The sequence below is a fragment of the Pectinophora gossypiella genome, chromosome 21 (assembly GCF_024362695.1).
Source record: "Pectinophora gossypiella chromosome 21, ilPecGoss1.1, whole genome shotgun sequence".
In the NCBI taxonomy this organism is placed as follows: domain Eukaryota; kingdom Metazoa; phylum Arthropoda; class Insecta; order Lepidoptera; family Gelechiidae; genus Pectinophora; species Pectinophora gossypiella.
Genome location: NC_065424.1, coordinates 2,970,321 through 2,998,021, shown reverse-complemented (window position 1 = coordinate 2,998,021; position 27,701 = coordinate 2,970,321). Strand labels below are relative to the sequence as shown.

At 41.0% G+C, this 27,701-nt stretch overlaps 1 protein-coding gene across 1 annotated transcript; it reads right to left on the bottom strand.

Annotated features, from left to right (window-relative positions):
• Positions 1-1,670: 1,670 nt before the first annotated feature.
• LOC126376463 (phosphoinositide 3-kinase regulatory subunit 4) lies at positions 1,671-27,499 on the bottom strand. Its single transcript, XM_050023834.1, has 28 exons — positions 27,207-27,499; positions 23,965-24,145; positions 23,336-23,506; positions 22,283-22,471; positions 21,661-21,746; positions 21,205-21,414; positions 20,311-20,773; positions 19,589-19,781; positions 18,547-18,656; positions 18,113-18,221; positions 17,299-17,447; positions 16,788-16,931; positions 16,203-16,319; positions 14,862-14,996; positions 13,964-14,042; positions 13,181-13,257; positions 12,819-12,946; positions 12,371-12,468; positions 11,577-11,696; positions 10,900-10,975; positions 9,498-9,593; positions 8,285-8,407; positions 7,746-7,853; positions 6,936-7,099; positions 5,824-5,982; positions 4,363-4,520; positions 3,645-3,823; positions 1,671-2,882 (listed from the first exon to the last, which is right to left on the bottom strand). Exons 1-28 carry the CDS (start codon positions 27,296-27,298, stop codon positions 2,669-2,671), a joined length of 4,128 nt encoding a protein of 1,375 aa, XP_049879791.1. The 5' UTR covers positions 27,299-27,499; the 3' UTR covers positions 1,671-2,668.
• Positions 27,500-27,701: the final 202 nt, after the last annotated feature.

Sequence of the window (27,701 nt, the reverse complement as noted above, 5' to 3'; positions counted from 1 at the left end):
AAAAAAACTAAAAAAAAATCATGAATTTTGCGACGGAAAATTCCACTTGATATTAACCCAGAATCATGGTCTGAATCATCCCCCTGAGTATTCGTTACGATGTCACTAACAACCTGTATGCTTCCGCCATTGCATTGTATTTTGGAGTAATGTAAGATATGAGAAAATAGGTAGGTAGGCAGGTAATGGTGCTAATTCCTGTAAATACCATCTAATTTTATTTTAAGTTATATCTGTCATTTTCTTATCCGCCGAAAATGAAAGGGACGGGTAGTCGACAAGCATAAAATTTATGGAACACACGTCAATTTTAAGCACAAATCTAAACCAACCGTCTAAAAATTTTACATCAGTCAATAACCCGACACATTCATTTACTCATTTTTCCTAAAATTAAGAGCTGTGAATCATCCGTCCCTTTCCTTTTCGACGGATATGAAAATGACGGATATAACTTAAAATAAAATTAGGAGGTGTCTGCTGGAATCGGGGCCATTATCACGTTAAAGCTGTACAACGCCCTCTATATTGTTTATGGTGAACATGGCCTGAAAGGTCCCTTATTAAATTATGTCGTTGTCATGTTATGTTAATATTTGAAGAATGGAATTGTTCTCTGTAAGAAATCAAATAAAATAGTAAGAAACAAGTTTTATTATGAAAATAGCATCTTATTTTCTATTCTACATAGTTATAATAATTGGAACTAAATGAGCAATTGATTAAAAATAATATTTATCTTTCTAAGTGATATAGTTGTATCATTTCTTTCTTTGACTCGTAAGTGAACTAGGACTCCTTAATTATACGTTATAATAATATACAAAAAAAATACAATCAGAATACAAAAAGTTGCGTAATATTAGGGTGGACAAAATGATGTAACGCAACATATTAATAAGCTGAAAAACCTTATGCAATAGTTTTTTCTTGACATAGTAATGGCGTATTTTCTTGAGCCTGCGGATTATTGAAAGGGGGACCCGTTTTATAGCTTTTTTATAGTATTGGAAACAGCGCCACCACAACCATTGAGGACGGTATTGCACTTATAAATAGCGACGTCCAAGCAATAACCAATAGATGGCCTGTGCCCGGTACTATAACGGGTGTTAGTGACATCGTAACGAATACTGAGGGGGATGATTCGGACCATGATTCTGAGTTAATATCAAGTGGAATTTTCCGTCGCAATTTTTTTTTATTTAAATTATTTTCAAATCTATACTTTTGCGATGAAAAATTCCACTTGATATTAACTCAGAATAATCAGCTGAATCATCCCATTCGTTACGATGTTACTTACACCCCGCACAAGTAAATACTGTAGCCATACAAGTAGGTATGGGTGTTAGTGACCCCGTAACGAATACTCCGGGGAATGATTCAGACCATGATTCTGAGTTGATATCAAGTGGAATTTTCATTCGGGAAATTCATGAAAATTTTTGCTTTTTTTAAATTATTTTCTGTTCCATACTTTTGCGACGGAAAATTCCACTTGATATCATCTCAGAATCATGGTCTCAATTATCCCTTAAAGTTTTCGTTACGATGTCACTAACACCTTATATGAAGGGCTATTTAAAACAAGTCCCCTAAACGGTCACATCTTTTAAAAATACATTCTCTCTAATGGGCCATCCCATTGCAGAGCCAGAAGTAATATGAAGACCTAAGAAGGTAATGATGAACCTTAAGATGACAAGAGATCAGCTTATCACCCATAATAATTGAGTCGTGTACTCGGTTCAAGATAAATTATGAAATCCTCATTACTAAAAAAGACAGATCTAGAACTAACGAAAAACATTTTCTTTTATCTTAACTTCTTCATGGATTTTAATAAAAAAAAAGTAATAATAAGTCCGACAATTTATCACGATTTTCTATAACTTCACAGTGTGCTTTTACATACAAATTCGATAGAAATATTATGATTTGATGTTTAGTAAAAAGTAACTGGGGGTTAAAAAGGGCACATCGAAGCAATTCACCTAAGAAAGCAATATTGCATATAAAAGTAGGTGCACAATAAAAACAAATTTCAAATAGCAATATTGCTTTCTTAGGTGAATTGCTTCGATGTGGCCATTTTAACCCCCGTGATTTGACTAGTTGGAAACTAGCGTATTCTCCATCGTGTTAGAATGTATGTAGGCGAGTTTTGAACCATTTAAAACGATTTATTTGTGATTTGTTTTACATCTGCAGCCAGGATTGACTAGTCTAAGGCCTCAAACTGGATGACAGCGGAGGCGGCGGTGCAGGGAGCGGCGCGTTCAAATGCTAAGATTTATATTGAAGTGTTCTCGATGGCAGCGGCGCGGCGAGCGGGGTACGAGCGGTGCGCTCTAGTCGAGCGGTGTCTCTGCGTTTGAAACTCGCCTTTTTGTTTCCTTTGTTCATTATAGGGATTCAGATCTTCTTTTGCCCATAATAAATCGTACGAAACAAAAGAACTACAATCGAAAATGCGTTGTCGCCGTTTCGACATTGCGTTCATTTGGGACACAACTGTATACCGCCGCAACACCGCGCGATTTGGCTGCTGGCATCGAGAACGGTACAGCGGACGCCGCGCCGCTATCGCCGCCGCGCCGCTGCCGCTGTCATCCAGTTTGAGCCCTAATAACCGCTAAGTTTGTGAACGAATAGGCGCCAATGACTACTTCCATACATTGATGACGCCGTCAGCCGAGGAGGTGACGAGGTAGCATGCAGCCGCGTCCACCATACACACGTCAGTGAGCGGCGCGGTGTGGCAGAATGACCGGGACTCCACTGCCCGGTACACGTTCTCGTCCAATATGGCGACGGGCTCAGTCGGGTTCAGCTTGCAGCATTCTTGGATGACCGTCGTGCCGTCGATTATGCGGCTCCTGTGGTTTATGAGGTTATAAAGACAAGTGTATGTCAAAAATAGTCCAATGCAGCCTTATTCTAAAATGTTATGTCGACCTCAGCTGAGCATTTTGGTATTTTAAGTTGACAGTTAATAAAAGAGAAGGTGCAGGTCGTGTCGTATCGGGAGGTGAAGGTTTTGGCGGGAAGAAGAGAGGAATGGCGATTAAATAGAGAGAGAGAGAGAAGTTGACAGTTATGTAACTGCCTTTTCAGGGGATAAGAAAATGACAGGTATAAAATAAAAATAAAATTAGATGGTGTTCACAGGAATCAGCACCTATATATATGTTAAATTATAGTATGTTTTTCCCGCCAAAAACGGTTTATCCAAGTTTGCGCCAAATAGCCGGCGAGACTAGATGTAATGTACTGAAATATGCAAGACACCACACCTTTCGGCGTTTAAGTTTGCAACGGACGTACGCGCCACTTTCTTTTTTTAATAAAAAATATTTTTGTCTTTGACCATCTAACGGTACATGAAGATAAAAAAAAATGTTTTATCTTTAGAGAAATGGACGCATAAATGTAGGCCTTGTACTATAGGCATATTTAGTCAGTAGGCATATTTTTATGCCAAGACAATGCAGGGTTGGCGCGAAGAGATCTCTTTTAGAGATTCCGCCTTTGGTACTTATCTTTTTATCATTGTTGTACAATAAAGAGTTTAGTACAGAGATTTTTATTTCGGGGTGACTAATTGGCCTTTACGGGAGTACAGTATAGCTGGCACCGACCTGTATTTGAGCGCCTGCGGGTTGTATTTGAGCGGGTCGTGCGGCGCGTGCAGCAGCACGTACGAGTCGTCGGGGTGCTCGAGGTCCCAGTAGCGCACGCGCTGGTCCGACCCGCCCGTCACCACGAACCGCTGCCCACCCCGCACGCCGTAGTACGCCGCGCTTATGTAGTGCGATGCCTGTGGAATTGATAAATCAATCACACATATTTACATTTCACATAACATAACATAGCACTACGTCTGTATTCCCGTAGTAGTATATTTAAACACGCACTCTTCGCCAGCTAAGTTTAAGACCCATGTAATAGGGCGCAGTCCTATATACACATTTACAAGGAAAAAACGTGCCTTATTACACTCATGGTATAAGAAAACCAGATATGCTCAAAAGTGACAGCTAACATTTCAAGGTTAGCCCAGCTGACGTCATCCCACCCTGTGTTGCCATTTCGTAAAAAATAAATCACCCACAACCAATGTTTTTATATTTACTTTGCAAATAAATTTTGAACTTTTAGTAAATGATTTATGTAGGGATCACGAAGTGATTTTTGTGATGTGTCTCCACCGGGATTTGAACCCGGGACCTCTGGATCGTGAGCCCAACGCTCAAACCATTGGACTCCGGTGGCCGCTATCTAGCGACCGTATCGCGATAAGACTCGCCGCGAGGGGCCTAAATTAGGTAATAAAAAGTAGTTTGTGGTAGAACTGACGGTGGCGGTGTAGTGCAGCGGCTGCGGCGAGTTGGTGCAGGGCCACAGCGCGTGCGTGCGCTGCGTGGACTCGAGGCACCAGGCGCCCGCGTCGCGCCCGCCCGCCGCCCACACGCGCGACCCGCCGCCGCTGCCCACGATGCGCCGCACGCGCTCCGCTGCGGACGCGTCCAAAACAAACTATACGTGGCATCACTGTCATTCACACTTTCACACTTACATACACCAACATATGCACACGCACGCACGCACGCACGCGTTCACGCTCACACCCACGCACGCACACACACTTCTCTAAATACACTTTAGCTTAAAATTTATTCTTTACCATAAATACTTTAAGAAAATCTTTTGAATGTTTCTATTTTTTATCTCATAAGTAATCCTAAACACTTAATGAAATTGTAAACCAAGTTGAACTTTAACTTAACCTTATTAGCAAGACCTAAGGGAAGTTACGAGACATTTCCAACACAAGTATCATGATTAAAAATATCCGTGGTAGCCCAGTTGGTAGATCGCTTGCCTCTCATTTTGAGGTCGCAGGTTACAATCCAGCACAGGCCTAAACCAATGACAATCATTGGTTGGTGCTGGATTGTAACTAATATAACAATAATAATTCATGTTTCGATCATAAATGATTATCACGTGCTCAGCGGTGAAGAAAAACATCGTGAGGAAACCCATTCCCGAGAAATGCATTTTCAGAGGTATGTGACCTAACCTGTATTGGGCTTTTCCCTTCGCGGGTTGGAAGATCAGACAGGCAGTCGCTTCTGTAAAGAACGTACTTGTCAAATGTTCAGGTTAGGTAAGCGGACCCTGTGAGAAACGGGATAATGCTAGGAAGATGATGACCCATTTATTTTCCCTCCCTGCTTATAGAAAGGCAATTACCCGATTTTCTTTTCTAATTGGGAATTTTCCCAAAATACTACGTAGATTACCCATATACAGGGTGTTAGTGACATCGTAACGAAAACTTTGAGGGATGATTCAGGCCATGATTCTGAGTTGATATCAAGTGGAATTTTCCGTCGCAAAAGTATGGAACGGAAAATAATTTAAAAAAACATAAAAAAATCATAAATTTTCTGGCTGGAAATTCCACTTAATATCAACTCAGAATCATGGTCTGATTCATCCCCCTCAGTATTCGTTACGGTGTCACTAACACCCATACCTACTTGTATGGCTACCTGTATGTACTGGTAAGGGGTGTAAGTGACATCGTAACGAATACTGAAGGGGCTGATTTACCTCATTATTCTGAGTTAATATCAAAAAGAATTTTCAATCGCAAAAGTATAGAATTGAAGATAATTAAAAAAAAACTTGAGCTTGAGCTCGACCAGGACTGATAACTGTCATCACAAAACTCCCACGCTCTTATCGGTGTTTAAAGACTAATCCGTCCAAAGAAAAACGATCATACAATGATTTGGACATCATACTTACAGTTAGGATGCCTCACAGAGGTTATAGGCAGCTGGAATCTCAGGTCCCACACACAGATGGCGCCACCGCTGGTGCCTACCGCCAGGTAGCCGGAGCTGTTGGCGTACAGGCAAGTGTATACGCCTTGCTTCAGGTCTCCTTGGAGCTTCCATGCGTTGCCTGTTGGAAGTGTTATGTTATGTGCTATCGACAACCAATCTTTGAAAAAAAGTGTTCACAAGCGAGGGCGTTACGACACTGTACAACCGATATTGCACTTTATTTGATTCAGACGCTTTTTTAGAAAAACTATTTAGCTTAATAGCTTAGAAACAATGCTGAATTGATCTATTTCTATCGTGTGGGTGGTGAGGTGCCTCTGTCATGACTCAAAAGTCAAAATCTCAGCTTAGTTGATACAATTTAACAGATTAACTAACCTGTGACATTTCGAAATGCGAAAATTTCAGATACAATACATTTTTAGAGTTCGGAACCTCAATAGGTAAAACGGAACGGAGCTGAGCGGAGATGTGCAGGAATCGACCAATCACCGTGAGGGAGAGAGTGACATAGCGTCTTCGTTTTCCGCTCTCTCGAACGCTGTGATTAGTCAAATCCGCACATCTCCGCTCTTCTCCACCCGTCTCCGCGTCATTGGAAACCCGGCCTTATACGATCACTTTGTTGTCTGACCATCTGCCCGTCTATCTGTCAAGCCCTTTTTCTTTTCTTAAAGAAGAAATTCCACTAGTTGGCGGTAATGTATAGGTTAGGTATCTGTATCTGGACAGTCCCCGAAATCTCACACAGATTGGCCGAAATCTTTTTCACATTTGTAAACGTCGACAAACAGGCATAGTTGTGTATAATAGTGTTGTAGATTTGCCGCAGATGGCATTAACTACTTGGCCTGACAAATGGGGAGCGCTAGGCTCTTACCCGGTACAAAATTTAAGACAACTGGCCTGAGAGTGCCCAGTTGGGCGTGTACCTCGTCTCAGGGCGTCGTCGAGGAAGAATATTTGGAAGAATTAATCGACCGTAGTGGGTCGATAGCGATAAGCGGTGAATGAGGGAGTGAAACTATCGGCAGTTCGGCAACGGTAGTGTATAAGATACAAGGAGCGCACCAGGCGCGCGCAGGTCCCAGCCGAGCACGGTGTTGGCGAGCGTGGCGTAGGAGATGACGCCGGCGTGCACGCCGCCCGCGCTGGCGGCCGCCGCGCAGCCCTCGCCGCCCGCGTCCAGCTGCCGGCCCTGCGACAGCGACAGCCGGGACGACGCGCTGTCCAGCCTGACACCACACACCCTCGTCTTAGGCTCATAGCACACGGCGTACTTTAAACGCGTAGACGACGCGCGTTTCAGGAACGCGATAATTGTTGCGTTTGCATTAATGATACGCCGTTTGAAGCGATACAAACTGTATCGCTGTATCTGCGTGTATAACTACGCGCAGTAGAGGTCGCGTTTGAATTCCGAATATGCGCGTAGCCTGCGCGTTTAAAATACGCCGTGCGCGGGCATGTTATGGGCCTTATCCTCAAATGTCTTAATATTTTTTGTTATTTTTTTTAAAGAACGTCTAGGGCCCTGTGCCGAGGTTTTTCTCACAGCTTCTTGTCCCCTGCTGTACAGGTTGTGAGAAGCTGCAGTAGTTTTAGGCGGATGAGACGTTCGTTATGTAAAAAATAACGATTCAAAGTGTAACTATGAATGAAGATATTTTTGAATTTGAATTTCTTGTACTCAAAACCACATAATGTCATCTTATAATGAAAAGCATGTAAGCGTCTTTTTATAAAATCATCTTTTAATGTAAGGCGAAAAAAATGTTCTCGTACTATGGCAAAGCTATACATAATTTTTATTTGCTCCTGATTAAAACTGGTTTTAACTGGCTATGTTTAGCCAAAACAAATAGTAGTAAAATAACGTACCTCAATACAAAAATGGAATCCTGTGTCGCAGCCACAAGCGACTGACCACCCTCACAGGCCGCCAGCGACACCACGGGGCCCGCGTTACGGTTGTACATCGACTTTGACCTGACCACGGAAATGACAAAAATATTTACTTCTTCTATCGTGTGGGTTCTGAGGTGGATTACCAACCTCATCAAACCTAGTTTCAAGGTTATTGAGCCGCCAAAGGCCGGCCGGTTTCCACTGACGCGGAGATGGGCCGAAAAGAGCGGAGATGTGCGGATTTGACCAATCACAGCGTTCGAGAGAGCAAAAAACGAAGACGCTCTGTCACTCTCTCCCTCACGGTGATTGGTCGATATCTGCACATCTCCGCTCCTCTCCACACAACTCCGCGGCAATGGAAACGCAGCCTTACATGGCCTATGTAACGACTACTTACTTAAAAACTCACGGCATGTCATTAGCAAAAGCTCGTGAGGAGTGGGGATCTGTTGTTCGAGCTCTGCATCCCAGCAGGGGATAACAAGATTGAAGATGAGGAAGAATGTTACCTGTTAACATATGCATTGCCCTGAAGCCTGGTGGCGTCCCAGAGGCGCACGGTGCCGTCGTCGGAGCACGAGCCAAACATGTGCCTGTGTGCCGGCAGTGCCACCAGCTGATTCACTCGCGCCCTGCATACGGAAACATTATAGTACGAGAGCGGACCGCAGTCAACCCTACGTCATCGAGTACCACGATCGGACCAGGGGCTTAAAATGTCCACATCAAAGCAATTCACTTAAGAAAGCAATATGGATATTTGACATTTCTGTGCATTGCGCACTTACTTTTATATGCGCAAATGTCAAATGGCAATATTGCTTTCTTAGATGAATTGCTTCGATGTGGACATTTTAATTATAATGTGGAGTTATAATTATCACTGTTTGAACACGCTTTCTAAAAAATAGGGTTGCCTCACCAAATCCTGGAGAGTTTTGTGTAGGAGGCAATATGTCACATTTTTTGTGAAATTTATTACCATTCCAAAGAGATACCCTATTTGATTGGACCGGGTTCTTCATTCATTCACTCATTCATTTTAAAATTACCAGTTGTCAATCATCGGTCCCTTTCGTTTTCGACAGATAAGAAAATGAAAGGTATAACATAAAATGAGATGGGTGTCTATAAGAATTAGCACCATTATATACAGTGTTAGTGACGTCGTAACGGTAACTTTGCGGGATGATTCTGATCATGATTCTGAGTTGATATCAAGTGGAATTTTCGGGCTCCAAAATATAAAACTGAAAATATAAAAAAAAAACACAAGAAAACATGATTTTTGCGACGGAATATTCCCCTTGATATTAACTCAGAATCACGGCCTGAATCCCCCTCAGTATTCGTTACGATGTCACTTACACCCTATATGTATGCTCTGATATTTTAATACAAATAATCAAATAATAATAGCACATAACTACCCCCTCCGGTTGATTGAGGGGAGGCCTGTGCCCAGCAGTGGGACGTATATAGGCAGTTTATGTTAATCAAATAATAACATAAATAGCCTATATACATCCCACTGCTGGGCACAGGCCTCCTCTCAATCAACCGGAGATGGTATGGAGCATAGTCCACCACTCAAATAATAATAAACAGAATGTAAATCCACTACAGGCTTCGTCAGTACCAACATTCATATTCAATAAAAAAAGGGTAAGCATATTCAAATCCCCTGAATGCTCTGATTGAATAAATATTTTATATATGTACTTGTGTTCGTGCAGGTACGCCAGTAGCTGGTTGCCAGGCCGCCAGGACGCCGGCAGCTGGACCGTTTCGCTGCCGCCACCCATGTACTCTTGACTCCTACAATATAATAAAGAAAATGAAAGAACGTCTAGAGCCCTGTGCCTGTATTTCTTGCAGCTACTTTTCCCCGGCTATACAGGTTGTGAGAAGCTAGAGTAGTTTTATGCGAAACGTTCGCTACGAAAAAATAACGATTCAAAGTGTAACTATGTTACCTACTACATATGCTCACGTGAAGCTTACTTTATGTAAAAAAGCTTATTATAAGATTAATGATTACCTAAATGATAAAAATGTCTGGTATTGAATGTGTTCCTCTAGTTATTAAATAACTTGTAATGTACCCTCATTGATTTAAAAGATGTGTTGCTGTTGCAGTTTCTTGTCATTTCTTCTCCTCAGCCATAACACCTTGCGAAATGACGTAAATTCAAAAATGTTACATTGACCTTCAACAAGTTTATCCATGATAATTACGTTGAATAAATGATTCTGATTCTGATTCATAATGATATTTTTGAATGTCGAATAAAAAATAAATATCAACGTGAATTAGTTTTCGAATTAATGTTTGGAACATAAATGATTATCACGTGCTCAGCGGTGAAGGAAAACATCGTGAGGAAACCCACATTCCCTGGAAATGCATTATCAGAGGTGTGTATTATTAAAAGCACACTGTGACGTCATAAAAACGTGACAAAACGTCGCACTTAAAATAACTAATAACTTAGAGAAATACAAATATGTTTACTTAAAACTAAAAATGTGCTAATATTCTAAATAGGTAAATTACAGGAGTTGTACGGTCACGAGCATTAATATATATACACTTTGGTACCATGTCACATTAACTTTTTTGATAAAATGAACTGTAAGCCTCACTAAATGTCAAATATGTTAGTGCGACAGAGTCCTAAAGTGGGTACATTATATTGCTCATGACTGTACAGGGGTACCTAAACTAGGCAGTGCCTGAATCTTGGCTTATTATTACATTTTGCTGTATTAAAATTCATAAATAACTTAAATAGAAAAAAGAATAATGTTTTTCGTTAGTTTTAGACCTGTCTTAATTTAGTAATCAGAATTTAATAATTTATCTTGAACCTATTACACGATCCAATTCCCCTCATGCAGCGCTTATCGCTATCGACCCATTAGGGTTGATTCTTTCAAATATTTGTCCTCTCAGACGACGCCCTGAGCCGAGGTTCGCGCCCAACTGGGCACCCTCAGGCCTGTTGTCTTAAATTTTGTACCGGGTGACAGCTCTCAGCGCTCCCCACTTGTCCCATTTGCGGCAAATCTACGTTAAGCCACGTCAAAAAATAAAGTATATTTTATTGTTTTATTTACCCACCTTAATGATTTCTGGAATTTCTGTTGCATTCTCGCGTTGAGATTCCTTAGTTCAACACGACAGGGCGCCATGCTATCTGCAACCATACGAATTTATTTTCTACACTAGTGAGTCGACATACTTTATCCTGTTCCCTTAATAGGCTAGGGGGTTAAGAAGGCCACATCGAAGCAATTCATCTAACAAAGCAATATTGCAATTTGACGTTTGCGCATATAAAATTAAGTGCGCAATGCAAACAAATGTCAAATAGCAATATTGCTATCTTAGATGAATTACTTCGATGTGGCCATTTTAAACCCCATTTACTTGGCATTGGCAAAATGGTTGTTCTTTATGATGACCGATTGCCATACAACCATAAAGTTGAAGTTGAACCCCCCTGACGTGATTCTCTTCAACCACACCTCGAATTCTTTGAATTGGATGTATATATATATATCATCATCCTCCTGCTCTTTTCCCTACGGACGTTTGAGTAGGGAAAAGAGCAGGAGGATGATGAGACGACCATCATAGACGGCGACACGGCTCACCATCTATCTCGATGGACTAACAGGAAGCTCGGTGAGGTGTGGGTACTTAGTTCATCTTGTGATGGATGTACCTCTGACTCGTGAGCTTATGTAGGATGATGATACACGTGATAGAAAACTAAAATAGATTAGTGCACGTACACTGCACGTAGCTGGCGCTGTGCCCCATCTGCGAGTGCGCGGGCTGCACGGAGGCGGTCTGCGATACGGCCGCGCTGGCGGGGCCCGACGCCGCCGCCGACTGCGATATCGACTCTTGACCTGACACATATTCTTTCACTCATTCCTTTTAAAATTAACTGTTGTCAATCCTCCGTTCCTTTCCTTTTCGGCGAATAAGAAATAGACAGATAATTTAAAAAAGTAGGTGTCTGCAGGAATCTAGGCATTATATACAGGGTGTTAGTGACACCATAACGAATACTCAGGGGGATGATTCAGACCATGATTCTGATTTGATATCAAGCGGAATTTTCCGTCGCATAATTCGTGATTTTTTTTTGTTTTTATCGATTATTTTCAATTGTATACTTTTGCGATGGAAAATTGCACTTGATATTAACTCAGAATAATCAGCTGAATCAATTCCCTCAGTGTTCCTTACGATGTCACTTACACCCAGTACATACTTGACACCGACAAATCACGTCGCTTTATTTATAGTTACGGAAGAGCGGTACCTCCTAACACATGCTTAAAAGGAGGTAACAGCCACTAGTTTTATTGTAAACTCTTTTGTTAAAGAAATAAAGCATTATTTTTTTATTTATTTTTTATTTAGTAGTATAGTATAGTTGGTATAGTGTAGTATAGTATTTTTAAGCGGATAGCTCTTTTGGCAATTAATTGTAATTTCGAGACTGTAATTTATAAGTAATTATGCTGTTGTTGTCCCAAATAATAAAAATAAATAAATAAATAGCAAATAACTTTACCTCCTCTAGTGGAATGTTGCTCGTGCGACTGTCCGAACATGTGTTGCCATTCCGTGTTCATATGGGTGTCGTGTGAGAGCGAGGTCTTGTGACTGCGCCTGCACATAAACACACAATACACAAAATCACGCCTATTTCCCACCGGGGTTAGCAGAGACTATAAAAATTCCATTTGCTTCGATCCTGACGCACTTCTCTTGCTTCCTCCACATTCATCAATCGTTTCATACACACACGCCGGAGTAGATCGTACTGAACTGTATCTAAGGATATCTCCAATTTGGTCAATGTACGTCCTTCTTATAGATTTTTTTTTGACTTGACTTATTGTAGATTTGCCGCAGGTGGCATTAACTACTTGGCCGGGCAAATAGGGAGCGCTGAAGGCTCTCACCCGGTCTTATAGAGTTGCATTATAATCAAGGAATATCCGTGCCTACAAATGTACCTGTGTTGCGCGGGGTATATATGCTTGTCTGCGCTGGCGTCGCTGGCGCATGTGCCGGCGTCCAGCTGCACGCAGCGCGAGTTGCCCGCGTCGGCCAGCACGAGCCGCCCCGGCGCGTCTGATATGTGCTGCGGGGAAGTTAAAGTTAAGTTAGTAAAAATGTTATTGGCTAATGTAAAATTTTTAGAGGGTTGTTTTAGTTTTCTGCATAAAATTAACGTGTGTTCCATAAATTATGTGCGGCGTGCGTGCGTACGTGCGTGCGTGCGTGTGCGTGTGTGTGTGTGTGTGTGAAATCTTCAGGTCAAGTAAGCGGACTCTGAAAAACGGAATAATGCTAGGGAGATGATGATCAAAATTACCTGTGTAGATGATCCTTGTATCTTAATAAGATGTGCACTCATAGCAAGAAGTTGGTTTTCCACATGCTCCGTCATACCTGGCAATGCAAAAAGAACGTACGTATCGGAAAAATTGCAACAAATCCTCAATTTCTTTCAATTAATTTGCTACGGGTAAAAATTAAGACCACAAATTGTAACCTACGGAGCAATTCATTTTATAAAAGCAATAATGCTATTTGACATCTGCGCATATAAAAATAAGTGCGCAAAGTCAACAAATGTCAACAGACATTATTTATTTAATATTAAGCTTACATTTGCAACATTACAGATATATATCCATTGCGTTACAAACAATATTCGTATCCAAAAACTACTACACATTAATATTTATATTATTATATATCATTGGACAGTACTAACAGGCATCAAAGGTTCAAATACTTTTACACATTCACTCAACAAACATACAATCGCACTTCCAAACAAGTCGCAATGTGGTGCGGACGCAAGAACAGAGTTGAGGAGAGTACAGGCACGCGGTACCGCGTGTTCTGATGCGCGCGCGTACGCGCAGCTGGCTGCAGCAGCAGCTCGCTCCACCAGGTAGGCACTATCGGCTTTTCCGCGGATTATACTTAAAATAGCAAATAGCAATATTGCCTTTTTTAAATGAATTGCTTCGATATGCTTTTTTACCGCCTCTGGATTGCAACTAGAGAATCTAGGTTGTTAAGTAGCTTATTAAAACATAGAACAAAAGGGAAAAGGTATTTTTGATGTTTTAAAAGTAATATTTACCGTCGGATGCTAATCTCCTGAACAGGTTCCGCAGTTGCTGGCCCATTTCACTGTACTGCGGCATCATGCCTTGTTTCACCTGTGACATTATGAAATGAGAAACATGAAACTATGTATTTTTAGCCATGGTACAACAAAACAAGGTATGCTCAAAAGTGAAGTTTCAAGGTTAGCCGCGCTGACGTCATCCTACCCTGTGTTGCCATTTTACCGTATGCATAGGCTTTTCGGCGGGAACGGGACAGTTGCTTTCTTCATTGAATGATCTAAATAATTAATACGGAGTGGTGTTTTGTGGTTAATGATCGCATTAAGTTAGTCGGAAGACATCGCGACAATGTTATTATATCGGAGTATTCGATAAACAAAGTGTATCTGCCTATTTTCGCATTGTGCCAAGATGCCGCTTCATAACTCGAAAGTTTATGCGGACTTTTGAGTTAATTCGTTTGGGGTTCGGAGTAGGAGTCTACTCTGAGGGTGGGGGCTTAGGTTTCATCATCATCACCTTTCATCATTTCATTAATCATCAAGAAAAAAAATACGTAAGACATGGCTGTATGGACATAGTTCCCTTTGCCTTACCCTTCGGGGAAAACCAAAACAAAAAAAATACCGTAGGCATAATAATCGTATGTTATGAGTTATGTTCCGAAATCACTTTATAAGACTGTCCTTTGTTTGGTAAGGGCATTGCAAGCTTTAATCACCTGATAGTTTGAAAAAGTAAGATGATTCCTTACTTCGGAAGGCACGTTAAGCCATTATGCGTAAAAAATACCTCCAAGAACCCACATTAAAGAAGCGTGGTGGAGTAAGCTCCAAACCTCCTGGGAGGCCTGTGCCCAGTAGTGTGACGTACTTGTTGTATATCAGGATGTTTATGTACGTATGTTACCTTGAGCCTGGCGTTCCGTCGTTCTCTGAGGGTCTGCACGAGTCGGTCCACGTCCCCATGTCTCAGAACGGCGTCTAGAACCTTCCTCGGGATCGGTTCCGCTAGACTCTCCAGAAGAAGTTCTGCACGCTCAACCTGGACACAATATATAAACATTCATAATTGGAATTTTATTAAAAGTAAATAGGTTTAGAGAACCATATTGAAGACTATAGAGAACCGGAGAGGAAATATGATTGGCCACCTGATACGACACTATTCATTTATAACTATAGAAGGAAAAATTTAAGGGAAGAGAGGAAGGGGTAGACCTAGGAGAACATTTATGAAACAAATAAAAGAGAAGGTGCAGGTCGTGTCGTATCGGGAGGTGAAGGTTTTGGCGGGAAGAAGAGAGGAATGGCGATTACTCCACCGACAAGAGCGCAGCTCTTAAATAGAGAGAGAGAGAGAAATAGGTTTATTAAATCAAAACTCATTTGTACAATAAATTTACACAACACTGTGCTATTTACTGCTTTCTTAGGTAGTATGCATAATTGGGTAGTTTCCTAGGTGAAAGATAAATTATGCAATTCTGATTACTATACAGGGTGTTAGTGACGTCGTAACGAAAACTTTGAGGGATGATTGAGACCATGATTCTGAGATGATATGAAGTGGAATTTTCCGTCGCAAAAGTATGGAACAGAAAATAATAAAAAGAAAAACAAAAAATATCATGAATTTTCCGACTGAAAATTCCACTTGATATCAACTCAGAATCATGGTCTGAATCATCCCCCTCAGTATTCGTTACGGTGTCACTAACACCCATACCTACTTGTATGGGTACAGTATGTACTTGTGCGGGGTGTAAGTGACATCGTAACGAATACTGAGGGGGATGAAACAGCTGATTATTCTGAGTTAATATCAAGTGGAATTTTTCATCACAAAAGTATAGAATTGAAAATAATTTTAAAAAACTAAAAAAAAATCATGAATTTTGCGACGGAAAATTCCACTTGATATCAACTCAGAATCATGGTCTGAATCATCCCCCTCAGTATTCGTTACGGTGTCACTAACACCCTGTATAAAGACAGATCTAAAGGTGGCAAAAAACGTTTTCTCTTTTCTATTTAAATTACTTATGAATTTCAATTAAGAAAAACGTAATAATAATTCTGACATTTTATTACGTTTTCTATGACGTCTCAGGTTGCTTTTTCATACAAATTCTTATTATATCTGAATATACAGATGTTTTTATCTGAACATAAAATAATTTGATTTGATAACCACCAATATCGCAGCAGGTGGTCAGTCTGTATAGACTAATTGTTGTTTGTTCACTACCTGTATGAGTTTGTGCGTGAGGTGCGGCCACACGAGCGGCAGCAGCTTACAGTTCACGTCGATGGGGTTGAGCAGGCCGGCCGCCACCGACACCAGCCCGCATACCTCGTGACGGATCTGGCAACAGAGAATGATCGGTCCATGTCATGTTATGATCCACTCTAATTGGTCCGTTAAACCATGTCGTGTTATGATGATCCACTCTGATTGGTTCGTTCGACCATGTTGTGTTATGATGATCCAATAACGCCGCCTATTGTGCTTATGTTTTATTCGTATGTTTATGTCCTTTATATATGTTCTTGTGCAATAAAGTATTATTGATTGATTGATGATCCACACTGGTCGGTCCGTTACAGCACGACGTGTTATAATGATCCACTTTGATTGGTCCGTTAGACATTGTGGTGTTATGATGATCGACTCTGATTGGTCCGTTAGACCATGTTGTGTTTTGATGATCCACTCTGATCGGCCCGTTAGAACATGTCGTGTTATGGTGATCCATTCTGATTGGTCCCTTCCCTATGGTGTTATGATGATCGACTCTGATTGGTTCGTTAGAACCTTTGGTGTTATGCTTACCCATAAGTTAGGATGCGCAAGGTACACGGCGCTCTCGGCCACCAGATCACACAGCGGCTGTTTGCCCAGCAGACCCAGCTGAGCTAAGCTGGTCGTAGCCCGTACTGCGCGCAGGATGATCCACTCAGATTGGTCCGTCAGGCCCTGCAGTTTACAATATGTCGTGAATAAATCAGCTTAGAAAAGAGATACAACGAACTTTTTAAGCAACGATTTCCCACATCCCTCTCTTCATTCGCTGAAATAGGAGAGCCTCTAGCGCTCCCTAGTGTATTAACCCGCGCGAATCTAAACGCGTCTTAGGTGAGGTTAACATCATCCTTGACGCAAATGATCCTTTTTATTCGATTATACGGACGTTCGCATTACGGCGAATGCATCTTGACTTGTTAGTGTAATGTTGGTATATCTGTTGCAGCAGCGGCAGCAGTATGGGCGCAGCGTGATAGCTCACGAAGAGCCGCCTCCTCCTGGCTGATGACGTCACCATGTGAGTGCAATGTTGGTATACCTGTTGCAGCAGCGGGAGCAGTATGGGCGCGGCGTGGTGGCCCACGTAGGCGGCCACGCCGACCACGCGCTCGAAGAAGCAGCCGCGTAGAGCCGCCTCCTCCTTGTCGTTGAGAAATGTCACCATATGCGACAGTATCACGTCGTTTGCTGTTACAAACAAACATGTACTTGAAAATCAAATGTACTTCCTTCTAGTTTCTATGATTCAGGAGATATAAATATATGTCCAACTGGTCGTATTCTGGTCATCAGGAGTATGGTGGATTGTTTAGCCAGGTCGGCACGGTTACGCTATCGCGCGCGGCGCGAAGTATATTGCGCGTGCAGACTCCACAAGATGTGTGTGAATCATTTGCACAGTTTTTTTTTTGGCGTGATTGTAAGTTGGCTTCAGATGGCATTCATTACATGATCCACTTAAGATAACAGGCGTCTGGGCGTCGTCTTAGAGGGATTATATTTGAAACAATGAATCATCTTAGTGGGCCGATAGCGTAACCTATGAATGAGGGAAATCGTCGACAACGACGCCTGTGTATAAGATCAGAGTCTGAAATGTTTATTGTTGCGAGCTGATTAACCGCCTGTGTGAGTAGAGTAATCCGGCTGTTAGGATCGTCCTTCGGGCGATAGTTTTCAGTACCGTCCCTAAGTGGGAGTATTCGGAAGCCGCAACTACCATAGGACGGATATCAAGCCAACATGCAGGAGTTATCAAATCAAATATACTTTATTGCACACAACATACAAAACAAAAATAAAAAAGTAAAGTAGTAGTAGTGTGTAGTAATTATGTGTATGGAATAAATTACCTTTCTGTTTCCCAAAGAATATGCACAGCTTTGTGATACCATTTTCGACGAGCGCCCGCTTCACAACCGCTTGCGAGTCCGTCAGTAGATATGACACTGTCGACCGTACCTACAATACAAATACTTAGTCAAAAAAGGGTTAATATTTTTTACATGACACGTCCGAGACAAATAATTTATACATGTTTTAAACTAGTTAAAACAGACTTTTGAATAGGCTGGTTTCCAAGTAGTCACATTTTTATTTTTTTCAGACCAACCGTTTTCGCGCGAAATTTTAAATTAATAAAGTACTTTTTTTCTACTATTTGGATTTGGTTTATTTAACGCGTAGCTAATAGCGGGCTCCAAGATATGACTGCAGCAGTGAATATTGGTTGATCTGGTCTAACAACACCAACTCGTCACTAGCCAATATAGTTGTGCAATGTTACCATTTCATGCAGCGCCGACAATTCTGTCTCATAGTTGATGTTGGCCGCCTCCTTGTCCACCATATGCTGCGTCTGGTCCAGGAAGCGTACCGCCGTCTCTGCTAACTTGGCTGCAATATAAAATGCACATATTACGTAGCACATGCACATGTATGCACATGTGTTTTTCTCATAAAACATGACACTTTTTATGAGATGTTTTAATTTGAACTGACCAATAGGTTAGTTTCCAAAGTCAAATCAGTTACTTTTCACTAAACGTCAAAGCACGAAATCACTATGGAATTTGTATGAAAAAGCACGATGTGACGTCACAGAAAACGTGAGTAAATATCGCACGTATTATTAAATTTTGCATGATCTTCTTCTATCGTGTGGTTTGTGAGGTGGTGTACCAACCTCATCAATCCTGGTGTCAGGGTTACTAATGAGCCACCAAAGGCTCATGTAACATGGCTCATGTAATGACTATTTACTTACATCAGTAAGTAGTAACCGGGACCAACCGCTTAACGTGCCTTCAGAAGCACGGATTATCTTACTTTCGGTAAGGTGATCCAGTAATGTCCTAACCAAACTAGGGACCACAAATTTCTCATGATTAAAATTAATAAGCAAGAGGGAAACTACTGCCCTATTTTTCCCTAAAAAAGTAGCATGGAGTTAAAATGCTACACCGACAAGAGTGTGGCACTTAAATTGATGATGATGAAAATTAATAAGTTAAAAAAAGTTAGAAAAACGAAAATGTTTTTCGCTAGTTTGATATCTGTATTTATTTAGTAATCAGAATTTCTTAATTTATCTTGAACCTAGAACAGTCATGAGCAATAACATGTACCCACTTTGTAACCCTGTAACACGCTCATCAAATCAAATCAAATCAAATATACTTTATTGCACACAACATACAAAACAAATTTACGCAAATGATGATAGAGTACAATCTGGCGGCCTTATTGCTCATCCCAGCTTAACAAGAGCTGCGGGTTCAAGTCAGAAGTTTTTTCGATTTAAAGTTTCTCTTTGTAAGTAAACTTACCGATATTGTTGGCGTAGGCTATCCGGACGGTGACGGCGGGGTCGGTGGCGCACAGCGCCAGCTCCGGTAAGATGTACTCGGGGAACACGTTGCAGTCAGACTTGGGTAACGCCCGCACCAGCGCCACGCAGCGGGCCGCGGTGTGCACGGCCGCTGCGCGCACGCGGGATACAGAGTCGTGGGACAGGTGGATCTACAACGGAAGACATGCTTGTTATAAGTAAAAAATCGTAAAAAATGCTGTAGCGCTGAAGGAAAACATCGTGAGGAAACCTACATTCCTGAGAAACGCATTTTCGGAGGTATGTGACCCAACCTGCATTGGGCTGGACCTGTCAAATCTTCAGGTTAGGTAAGTGGACCCTGTGAATCTGCTGAAAAAGAAAGGGACGGATAATCGACAGGCATAAAATTTATGGAACACACGTCAATTTTAAGAAGAAATCTAAAACAATCCCCTAAAATTTACATCGATAAAATAATATTTTTTACCAGTAACCCGACAGAAATAAACAGTTAAACGAGTTGCATACCAGCGAGACACCTAGTTGATTCATTCATTAACACATTCGTTTTAAAATTAACAGCTGTCCATCATCCGTCCCTTTCCTTTTCGGCGGATAAGAAAATGACGGATATAACTTGAAATAAAATTAGGTGTCTGCAGGAAGCGGGGCCATTGTTTGTTATTTTACAACTACTGAAATAAAAAGCTTACTCACAATATATGGTAAAATCCGATCGAGAATGACTTCCGAACTAGAATTCTCGCACAACAACTGCAGGATCTCCAAACTGTACAGTTTCGACGTGCAATGGTGCAGCCCGCGTATACATGACGTCACCAACGACGTAATCAGGATCAGCCCTTCACTGTCAGGTCCTAGCTCCTTCTTCTCCGGCGCTTTCTCGTCGGTTTCTTCATCAAATTCTCCAGAATTCACCGTCATGACTTTAACCCCGTCTTTGCGCAAAGAATCTATTGTAGCAGTGGTTTGGTTATCAGTGGTTTCCTCGACCAAGTCCTGGTAGTTCTTGGCGTCTGATGGTTGTGTGAATATCTTGATGATGTTCCGTATGTCCTGGTGGATGCGCAGGATCTTCTCGTCCGGCGGCAGGATGGGTTGTGCGGAGAATATCAGCATATAAGATTGGAGGAACGAGTAGAAATATTCAGGGAATAATCTGAAATTGGAAATAACATTTAGTTAAACATAATAAACCTCCCAGGGGAGGCCTGCGCCCAGCTGTGAGATGTACATAGGCACTTTATGTTTGTGTAGAAATAACATATTACGATCTTTATACACACATTCTCACGCCTATTTCCCACTATAGTAAGCAGAGATTATGCAATCTACGACCGATTTCATCGGTTCATTGACCTCAAGTTTATCCATGATAATTACGTTGAATAAATGATTGATTAATTTTCTGTCTACGATCTTAATGCTATACCAAAATAACGTAAATTTTACTGAGTTCTGGGAGTATCACCACCAATCTGCAGCGGAGGGGAAGGGGAATAGAGCAAGACATAGAAAGAAAATATTAGCGCCACAGCTGTAGCATTATATAATAACATAAAAAAGTAAAACAAAACAATGGTAACTTACTTTCCTCTCGCCTCATCCAAGTAGAGCTCGGCTGTCTTCCTGTGGCGAGGGTTCCCCTCAGTCATGGAGTGTAAAAGGTCGCGCAGGCGAGAGTCGCTGCCCTCCGGGAGGGTCATAGTGGAGGGACGGTCCCCTCCGTTGCGGTAGGCCAGTAGGCCCGGCAAGTCTAATGCTGGAGTACCATCATTCCAGAGTTCTAGGAGAGCGCAACTGTGGGGGAATTAATCCATTTTTAAAGTGCAGTTTTTTTTTTATTGCGGTAAGCTAATATTTTAGTTGCACGCAATTAGTTCGAGTCGTCGCCAGCTGTTATAACCGGAGCGTAGGTGGCGAAATGATACACGCCCGATGTGAGGAACACGTATAATCGACTAATCTGTGGTCATCGTGCGAGACGCAGCTCACCTATGTCTACCTACATACTAACATCTAATTCATCTATGGTAACGAACTTACCCTGCCGAGAAGATGTCCATGCTGGGAACGAGCTCTCCAACTTTACACGGAGACTCGCTTAGCAATAACCCTCCTTTGTCATCATTCTGAAAAGAAAAAAACAATATTTTTACTCTACCGTAAGCGCCTTTTGCAATATCTTGATCTTATGTAATAATCTTCAACAGAATCTAGATTTCATTCAATTGTTTTTAATTTGGGTAAAAATGAGGATAAAATCTGTCTATTTCTCCCAACAGTTGGGCCCAGTTACCCATCATCAAATTATAAAAGGGCAAACTCACCCCTGGGCCCAGTTTAAGACAGGGACGAGATGTCCCCTAAGTCTTCTTAAATTTTAACAGTTCCCTATTTGACAAAACAAACATATTTTTTTGGTTATATTTTTACACTATAATCATTTTTACACATTCTTTACAGACTTGAATCACCTGATTGTCTGAAAAATTAAGATGATTCCGTGGTTGGGAGGGCACGTTAAACCGTTGGTCCCGGATATTAGCCGTAATAATAGCCAACCCGCAGTGGAGCAGCGTGGTGGAGTGTTCCACACTCCCTCCAGTTGAATGAGGAGAGGCCTGTGCCCAGCAGTGGGACGTGTATAGGCTGTTTATGTACTAACCACAGGCCTGTTGGCAGGGTCAGGAGCCCTGACGAACCGCTCGGGCGCTACGTAGCAGAGGCGGCGGCGCGACGTGTCGAAGAAATAGCTGAAGTCCGCCGGGTTGTCGTCCGGCAGGAAAGTGGGCTTGAAGGAGGCGATGTCCGTCACCAGCACCCACAGCCACGACGTCACCATTATGTTCTCTAACTACGGGGAGATGGGGATTGGCAACATTATTTTATTTAAACTTGCATTAAATCTTTTTTCTTTTTTTCTCTTCTTATCGTGTGGGTTGTGAGGTGGAATACCAACCCTCTCTGTGTCTCTGTGGAATCTCTATTTAATTTAGCAGTTTTTGTCCTATAGGACATGCCAACTCCATTGACATGTTACACTGCTGTATCATTAAACGCTGTAAACTATGTGGCTGGCATAACCACCAAGAGTGACTCAAGCCTCGAAAAAAAAAGATAAAAAATTGTGGTTGTCATGCAGACCTAGTTATAGGTACATGCTCTATAGGTATATGTATAGGAGGTATGCTCAAGTGACAGCTAACATTTCAAGGTTAGCCCAGCTGACGTCATCCCACCCAGCGTTGCCATTTCGTAAAAAATAAATTACCCACGACCAATGTTTTTATATTTATATCGCAAGGAAATTTTGAACTTTTAGTAAAGGATTTACTTACAGTTGCAATGATTTTTATACTTATATTATGTGACAATTAATAGTAATTAAATACATTAGTCAGTAATTCGATTAATTTTCAATAATAACATTTACGTCTTTGGAATGTTGGAGATATCAATTTAACGGTACCACTTACGTCATAATAGGGCTAGCAATGGCAGGCTTCATAGGATTGAGCATACCTCTTATACCATGAGTCCGAATACCCAAAATATGCAATAAGGCCGCCCAAATTGTACCTACTGTATTCATGTGTTATGTTTGATTGTTGAAATTTAGTTCTGTGCAATATAGTATATTTGATTTGATTTCAATACCCACTCTCACCAGCACAAAATTGAGAACTTTGTTTTTGGAAATTGGCTAATAAATCCTCACCTTAATATCCCCATGACAGATGCCGAGCTTGTGCATCCGATGCAGGGCGTAAAGCACTTGGAAGGTGATCCACTTCTTCTCAAGTGTAGTGAGGAATGGCCGCGTGGACATGCGGTCGTAAACGCTGCATTTGCAGTACTCGCGCATCAGGAGCCCAGCTTTGTCTGTTAGCTGTGAAGAAAGATGTCGTCAGGAGGTCCCGAGTTCAAATCCCGGTGGGAACATATCACAAAAATCACTTTGTGATTCTTACTTTTGTTAGAACGTTACATGCTGATCACCTGATTGTCCAAAAGATGATCCGCAAGGCACGTTAAGCCGTTGGTCCCGTTTACTACTTACTGATGTAAGTGGAAATGAAGGCTATCGTTCATTGTCTCCCTAGCGTTATCCCGTATTCACGGGGTTCGTTTACCGGTTAGTTCACAAACGTTCGTAACGTATTTCTCGGGAATGTGGGATTCCTCGCGTTGTTTTCCATCACCGCTGAACATGTGATAATCATTTTATATTACGTTTTGAGTTACGGCAACTGTTCTATTTTAAAATTCAAATCTGTTTCTGACTATTTGTGACCATTGTGGCTTTTTTCAACAAACAACAAATTTTGTACTTTGTAATGTACTTACAATAACCCTCTGAAAAGGGAGACAGTTGAATGCCGAAGCGAGTTGCTCCTTAATCTTCAGTATCCTCTCCTTGTGTTCAGCGAGAGGCAGCGACGGGTCGTGGACCGCAAACACCTTGACTACCACCAGACCCTCGCGGGACCGCGCCCGCGCCACCTTTAGGAATCGTGTGGAACCCAAGCTGAAAGGATAATGTGGAAATAAGTGATATGACATTGTTTGAGGTTTACGTGGTCATTATCATAATTAAAACACCCAATACAGGGTTCTTACCGCGTTAAAATATCGGGAGTCTCATAGCCCTGATTAAGGCCGGGTTTCCACTCGCGGAGAAGAGCGGAGATGTGAGGATTTGACCAATCACAGCGTTCGAGAGAGCGAAAAACGAAGACGCTTTGTCACTCTCTCCCTCACAGTGATTGGTCGATTCCTGCACATCTCCGCTCATATCCGCACAGCTCCGCGTCAGTGGAAACGCAGCCTAACACGGTAAGAACACGGTATTATGTGTTTTAAGTGATATGACTACTAGCGCAAACATCTCCTCTAACCCAAAGTGGAGCAGCTCACATGCCCTCTGTTGACGGGAGGCCTGCGCCCAGCAGTGGGACGTATATGAGCTGTTTAGCTGTTTTGTTGTTATATGATGATATGAATAGACCAGTTGTCTACCAGATACTACTAATGTATATACCCACAACCTGCGGCCGCGCAGCCACCCGCTGCTGGCCATATCGGCGGCGCGCACTGTGGCGCGCACACACTCGCCACTCCTCCGTGCCGTGCACATGTTTAATGCACTCCTTGCATCAGCACCAGAGTGTGATCTGTTTGTGAGTGAGTGGAAGTATGTGTGTCGCGAGTGTCTGAGATACTATGAGATGATGAATGATGTGTGAAAATTAAGTAATTATGTTTTTATATTGTTTACACCTAAGTTTCATGTGTCTAATTATATTATTGTTTATATTGAAAGTGTCACGGCGCATTGGCGCTTCGGCACTGTAAAGTCGTGAAATGTAAATAAATAATTATCATAACATAAAAAATATTTTTATTGTGTTGTGTGTGCATCGGTCCGCAATTTGATTTTAAACTTAAATGACAAAGTTTCATAAAAACTTTCAACCCCTTTTTTGTTGTGAGAAGCTACAGTAGTTTTAGGCAGATGAGACATTGGTGCTAATTCCTGTAAATACCATCTAATTTTATTTTAAGTTATATCTGTCATTTTCTTATCCGCCGAAAAGGAAAGGGACGGGTAATCGACAAGCATAAAATTTATGGAACACACGTCAATTTTAAGCACAAATCTAAACCAACCGTCTAAAAATTTTACGTCAGTCAATAACCGACACATTAATTTACTCATTCTTCCTAAAATTAAGAGCTGTCAATCATCCGTCCCTTTCCTTTTCGACGGATATGAAAATGACGGATATAACTTAAAATAAAATTAGGCGGTGTCTGCAGGAATCGGGGCCATTCTGTATGTAAAAAATTACGATTCGAAGTGTAACTATGTTACCTATTGAATAAAGATATTTTTGAATTTGAATTTAACACCTTAGTGGTTGAATGTCGCAAAATGCTGTCTTAGGGAGTATCTAGATCCTAAATCCATTTATGGATTCTAAAATTTCGTGATTAATAAGTGAGTGGTATGTCGCTTTTATATTATATAGTTTAAATTAAGAGCTCATAGGGTTTAATCGTTAATGTATACCCAGATAAGTCCACTTAGCAATGGTATGACATACTTAGCAGTATTTACAATCAATATCAGTTTGAAGCAAGTAGAATGTTATCAGTAGTAGCCCATTTACACAGTCCGAATTGTTATTATTCTCAAATGAAAATCTACACTATAATTATTGTTTTAGAGAATTACAATAAATATACCTAACTAATTAATCAATATAACTTATTTGATAATAAATAAATAAGATAAGCTATATTTTATTTGTACGACAGGGAGACCCACTCTCACCAAAGCTCTTCTCAGCTGTGTTAGAAAATATATTCAGAGAACTAAACTGGGATAAGTTTGGAATCAATATAAATGGCAAAAAGATAAACCATCTTAGATTCGCAGATGACCTCATTTTAATCACTGAAACACCAGAGAATCTGCAGGTAATGCTACAACAACTAGCTACACAAAGCAGAGCTGCGGGTTTAACAATGAATACAAGTAAAACGAAACTAATGACTAATCAGACACCAACTAGGATTATGGTAGACAACGAAGAGATTGAGTTCATAGAGAGCTACACATATCTGGGTCAGATCATATCACCAAAAGATCAAATGAACAAAGAAGTGCAACAAAGGATATCGTCGGGATGGAAAAGATACTGGTCTCTCAGAGAAATAATGAAGGACAGTTATTTTTCCATGCACTCGAAAGCAAAAATCTTCAACTCTTGCATTCTGCCTTGTCTATCGTATGGATGTCAAACATGGTCTCTTACGAAAGTTCAAGCCAAAAAAATTCAAGTTTGTCAGAACAGTATGGAGAGGAGCATCCTAAAAGTTAGAAGAAAAGACAGAGTGAGACTGACCGATATAAGGAAAAAGACGAAGGTCAAAGACATAACAGAACACATAAGAAAAATCAAATGGCGTTGGACTGGACATATGATGCGAGAAAAAATTGAGAAATGGACAAAAGACGTAACCGAGTGGTACCCCAGATACGGAACAAGAAAGAGAGGAAGACCAATTAAGAGATGGGAAGAAGAGATAAAAAATACAGCAGGAAATATGTGGAGAAGGCTGGCGAGAGACAGGGATAAGTGGAAAGAGCTGGAGGAGGCCTTTGTCAAAAGACAAATGGACGAAGAGCATAATTAAACACATCTTTATTTCTTTTTTAATATTATGTATAAGCTAAAAAAAAAAAAAAAAAAAAAATTGTTACAATAAGTCCATAATAAAGGCTATATCTATCTATCTATCTATATTTTAGCCCACATTTGAGTCTTTGTTGCATAGCAAACTATGCAACACCAAAACCCTAAACCTGCCCTGCCCTTTTGTGCTTATGGCACACATAAAACAGTTTGACTGTTTAAGACATAAAATATTGTTAAATTAGCTAATTTAAAAGTATTTTTTTGTGTAAAAGTAAATTTAATTAATATTTTATGAACAAAATCAAATCATAGAGAGTAAACAGCTGATCATTCAACATGGTGAAAGGAGGCACAATAAACATTGGCGTGGTATTTTTTTTTTACCTTTGGTCAAACGTAAGGTCCACATGGTCGCTCAGGTAATGCTCTACGGGGTAGATCTGCGATGGAGCTACACCCACAAGTTGATTCCCCATTGTTAGATAAAAATATACATAAAAATCTAACACATCACTGAAGTTTTACTATAATCACAAAAGTCCCATACGGCAACAAGTCTTTCACAGTTCATAAATTAACTAGGTATATTGTTACTTCACTAAACATACGTAAATTATATTTATACTGAACAATATTCATTAAATTATGACAAACAAAGCAAATATTTTGAAAATGAAATGAAAATTACTTGACGTATTGAAGTTGCGTTCTACTAGACGTAAATAAAAAGTGGCTTAAAAAGAGATAGAGTACAATAAATCTCCAGTCAGAAAGAGACAACAAATAAACTTTACTGCTACTAGAACAACAACGATTACCGGTTTTACGGTTTTTTAGGAACTTCCCTATCAATAACCATGGACAATATACACCTCATCA

What these genes read in the sequence shown, in the direction of transcription:
- LOC126376463 (XM_050023834.1), bottom strand. Translation starts at nt 27,298, where the DNA reads ATGGGGAATCAACTTGTGGGTGTAGCTCCATCGCAGATCTACCCCGTA. An exon ending in ATATACCCCGCGCAACACAG is followed by an intron (nt 12,469 to 12,818) that starts GTACATTTGTAG and finishes GTTTATGTGCAG; the next exon opens with GCGCAGTCACAAGACCTCGC. An exon ending in CAGCGCCAGCTACGTGCAGT is followed by an intron (nt 10,976 to 11,576) that starts GTACGTGCACTA and finishes GTATGGTTGCAG; the next exon opens with ATAGCATGGCGCCCTGTCGT.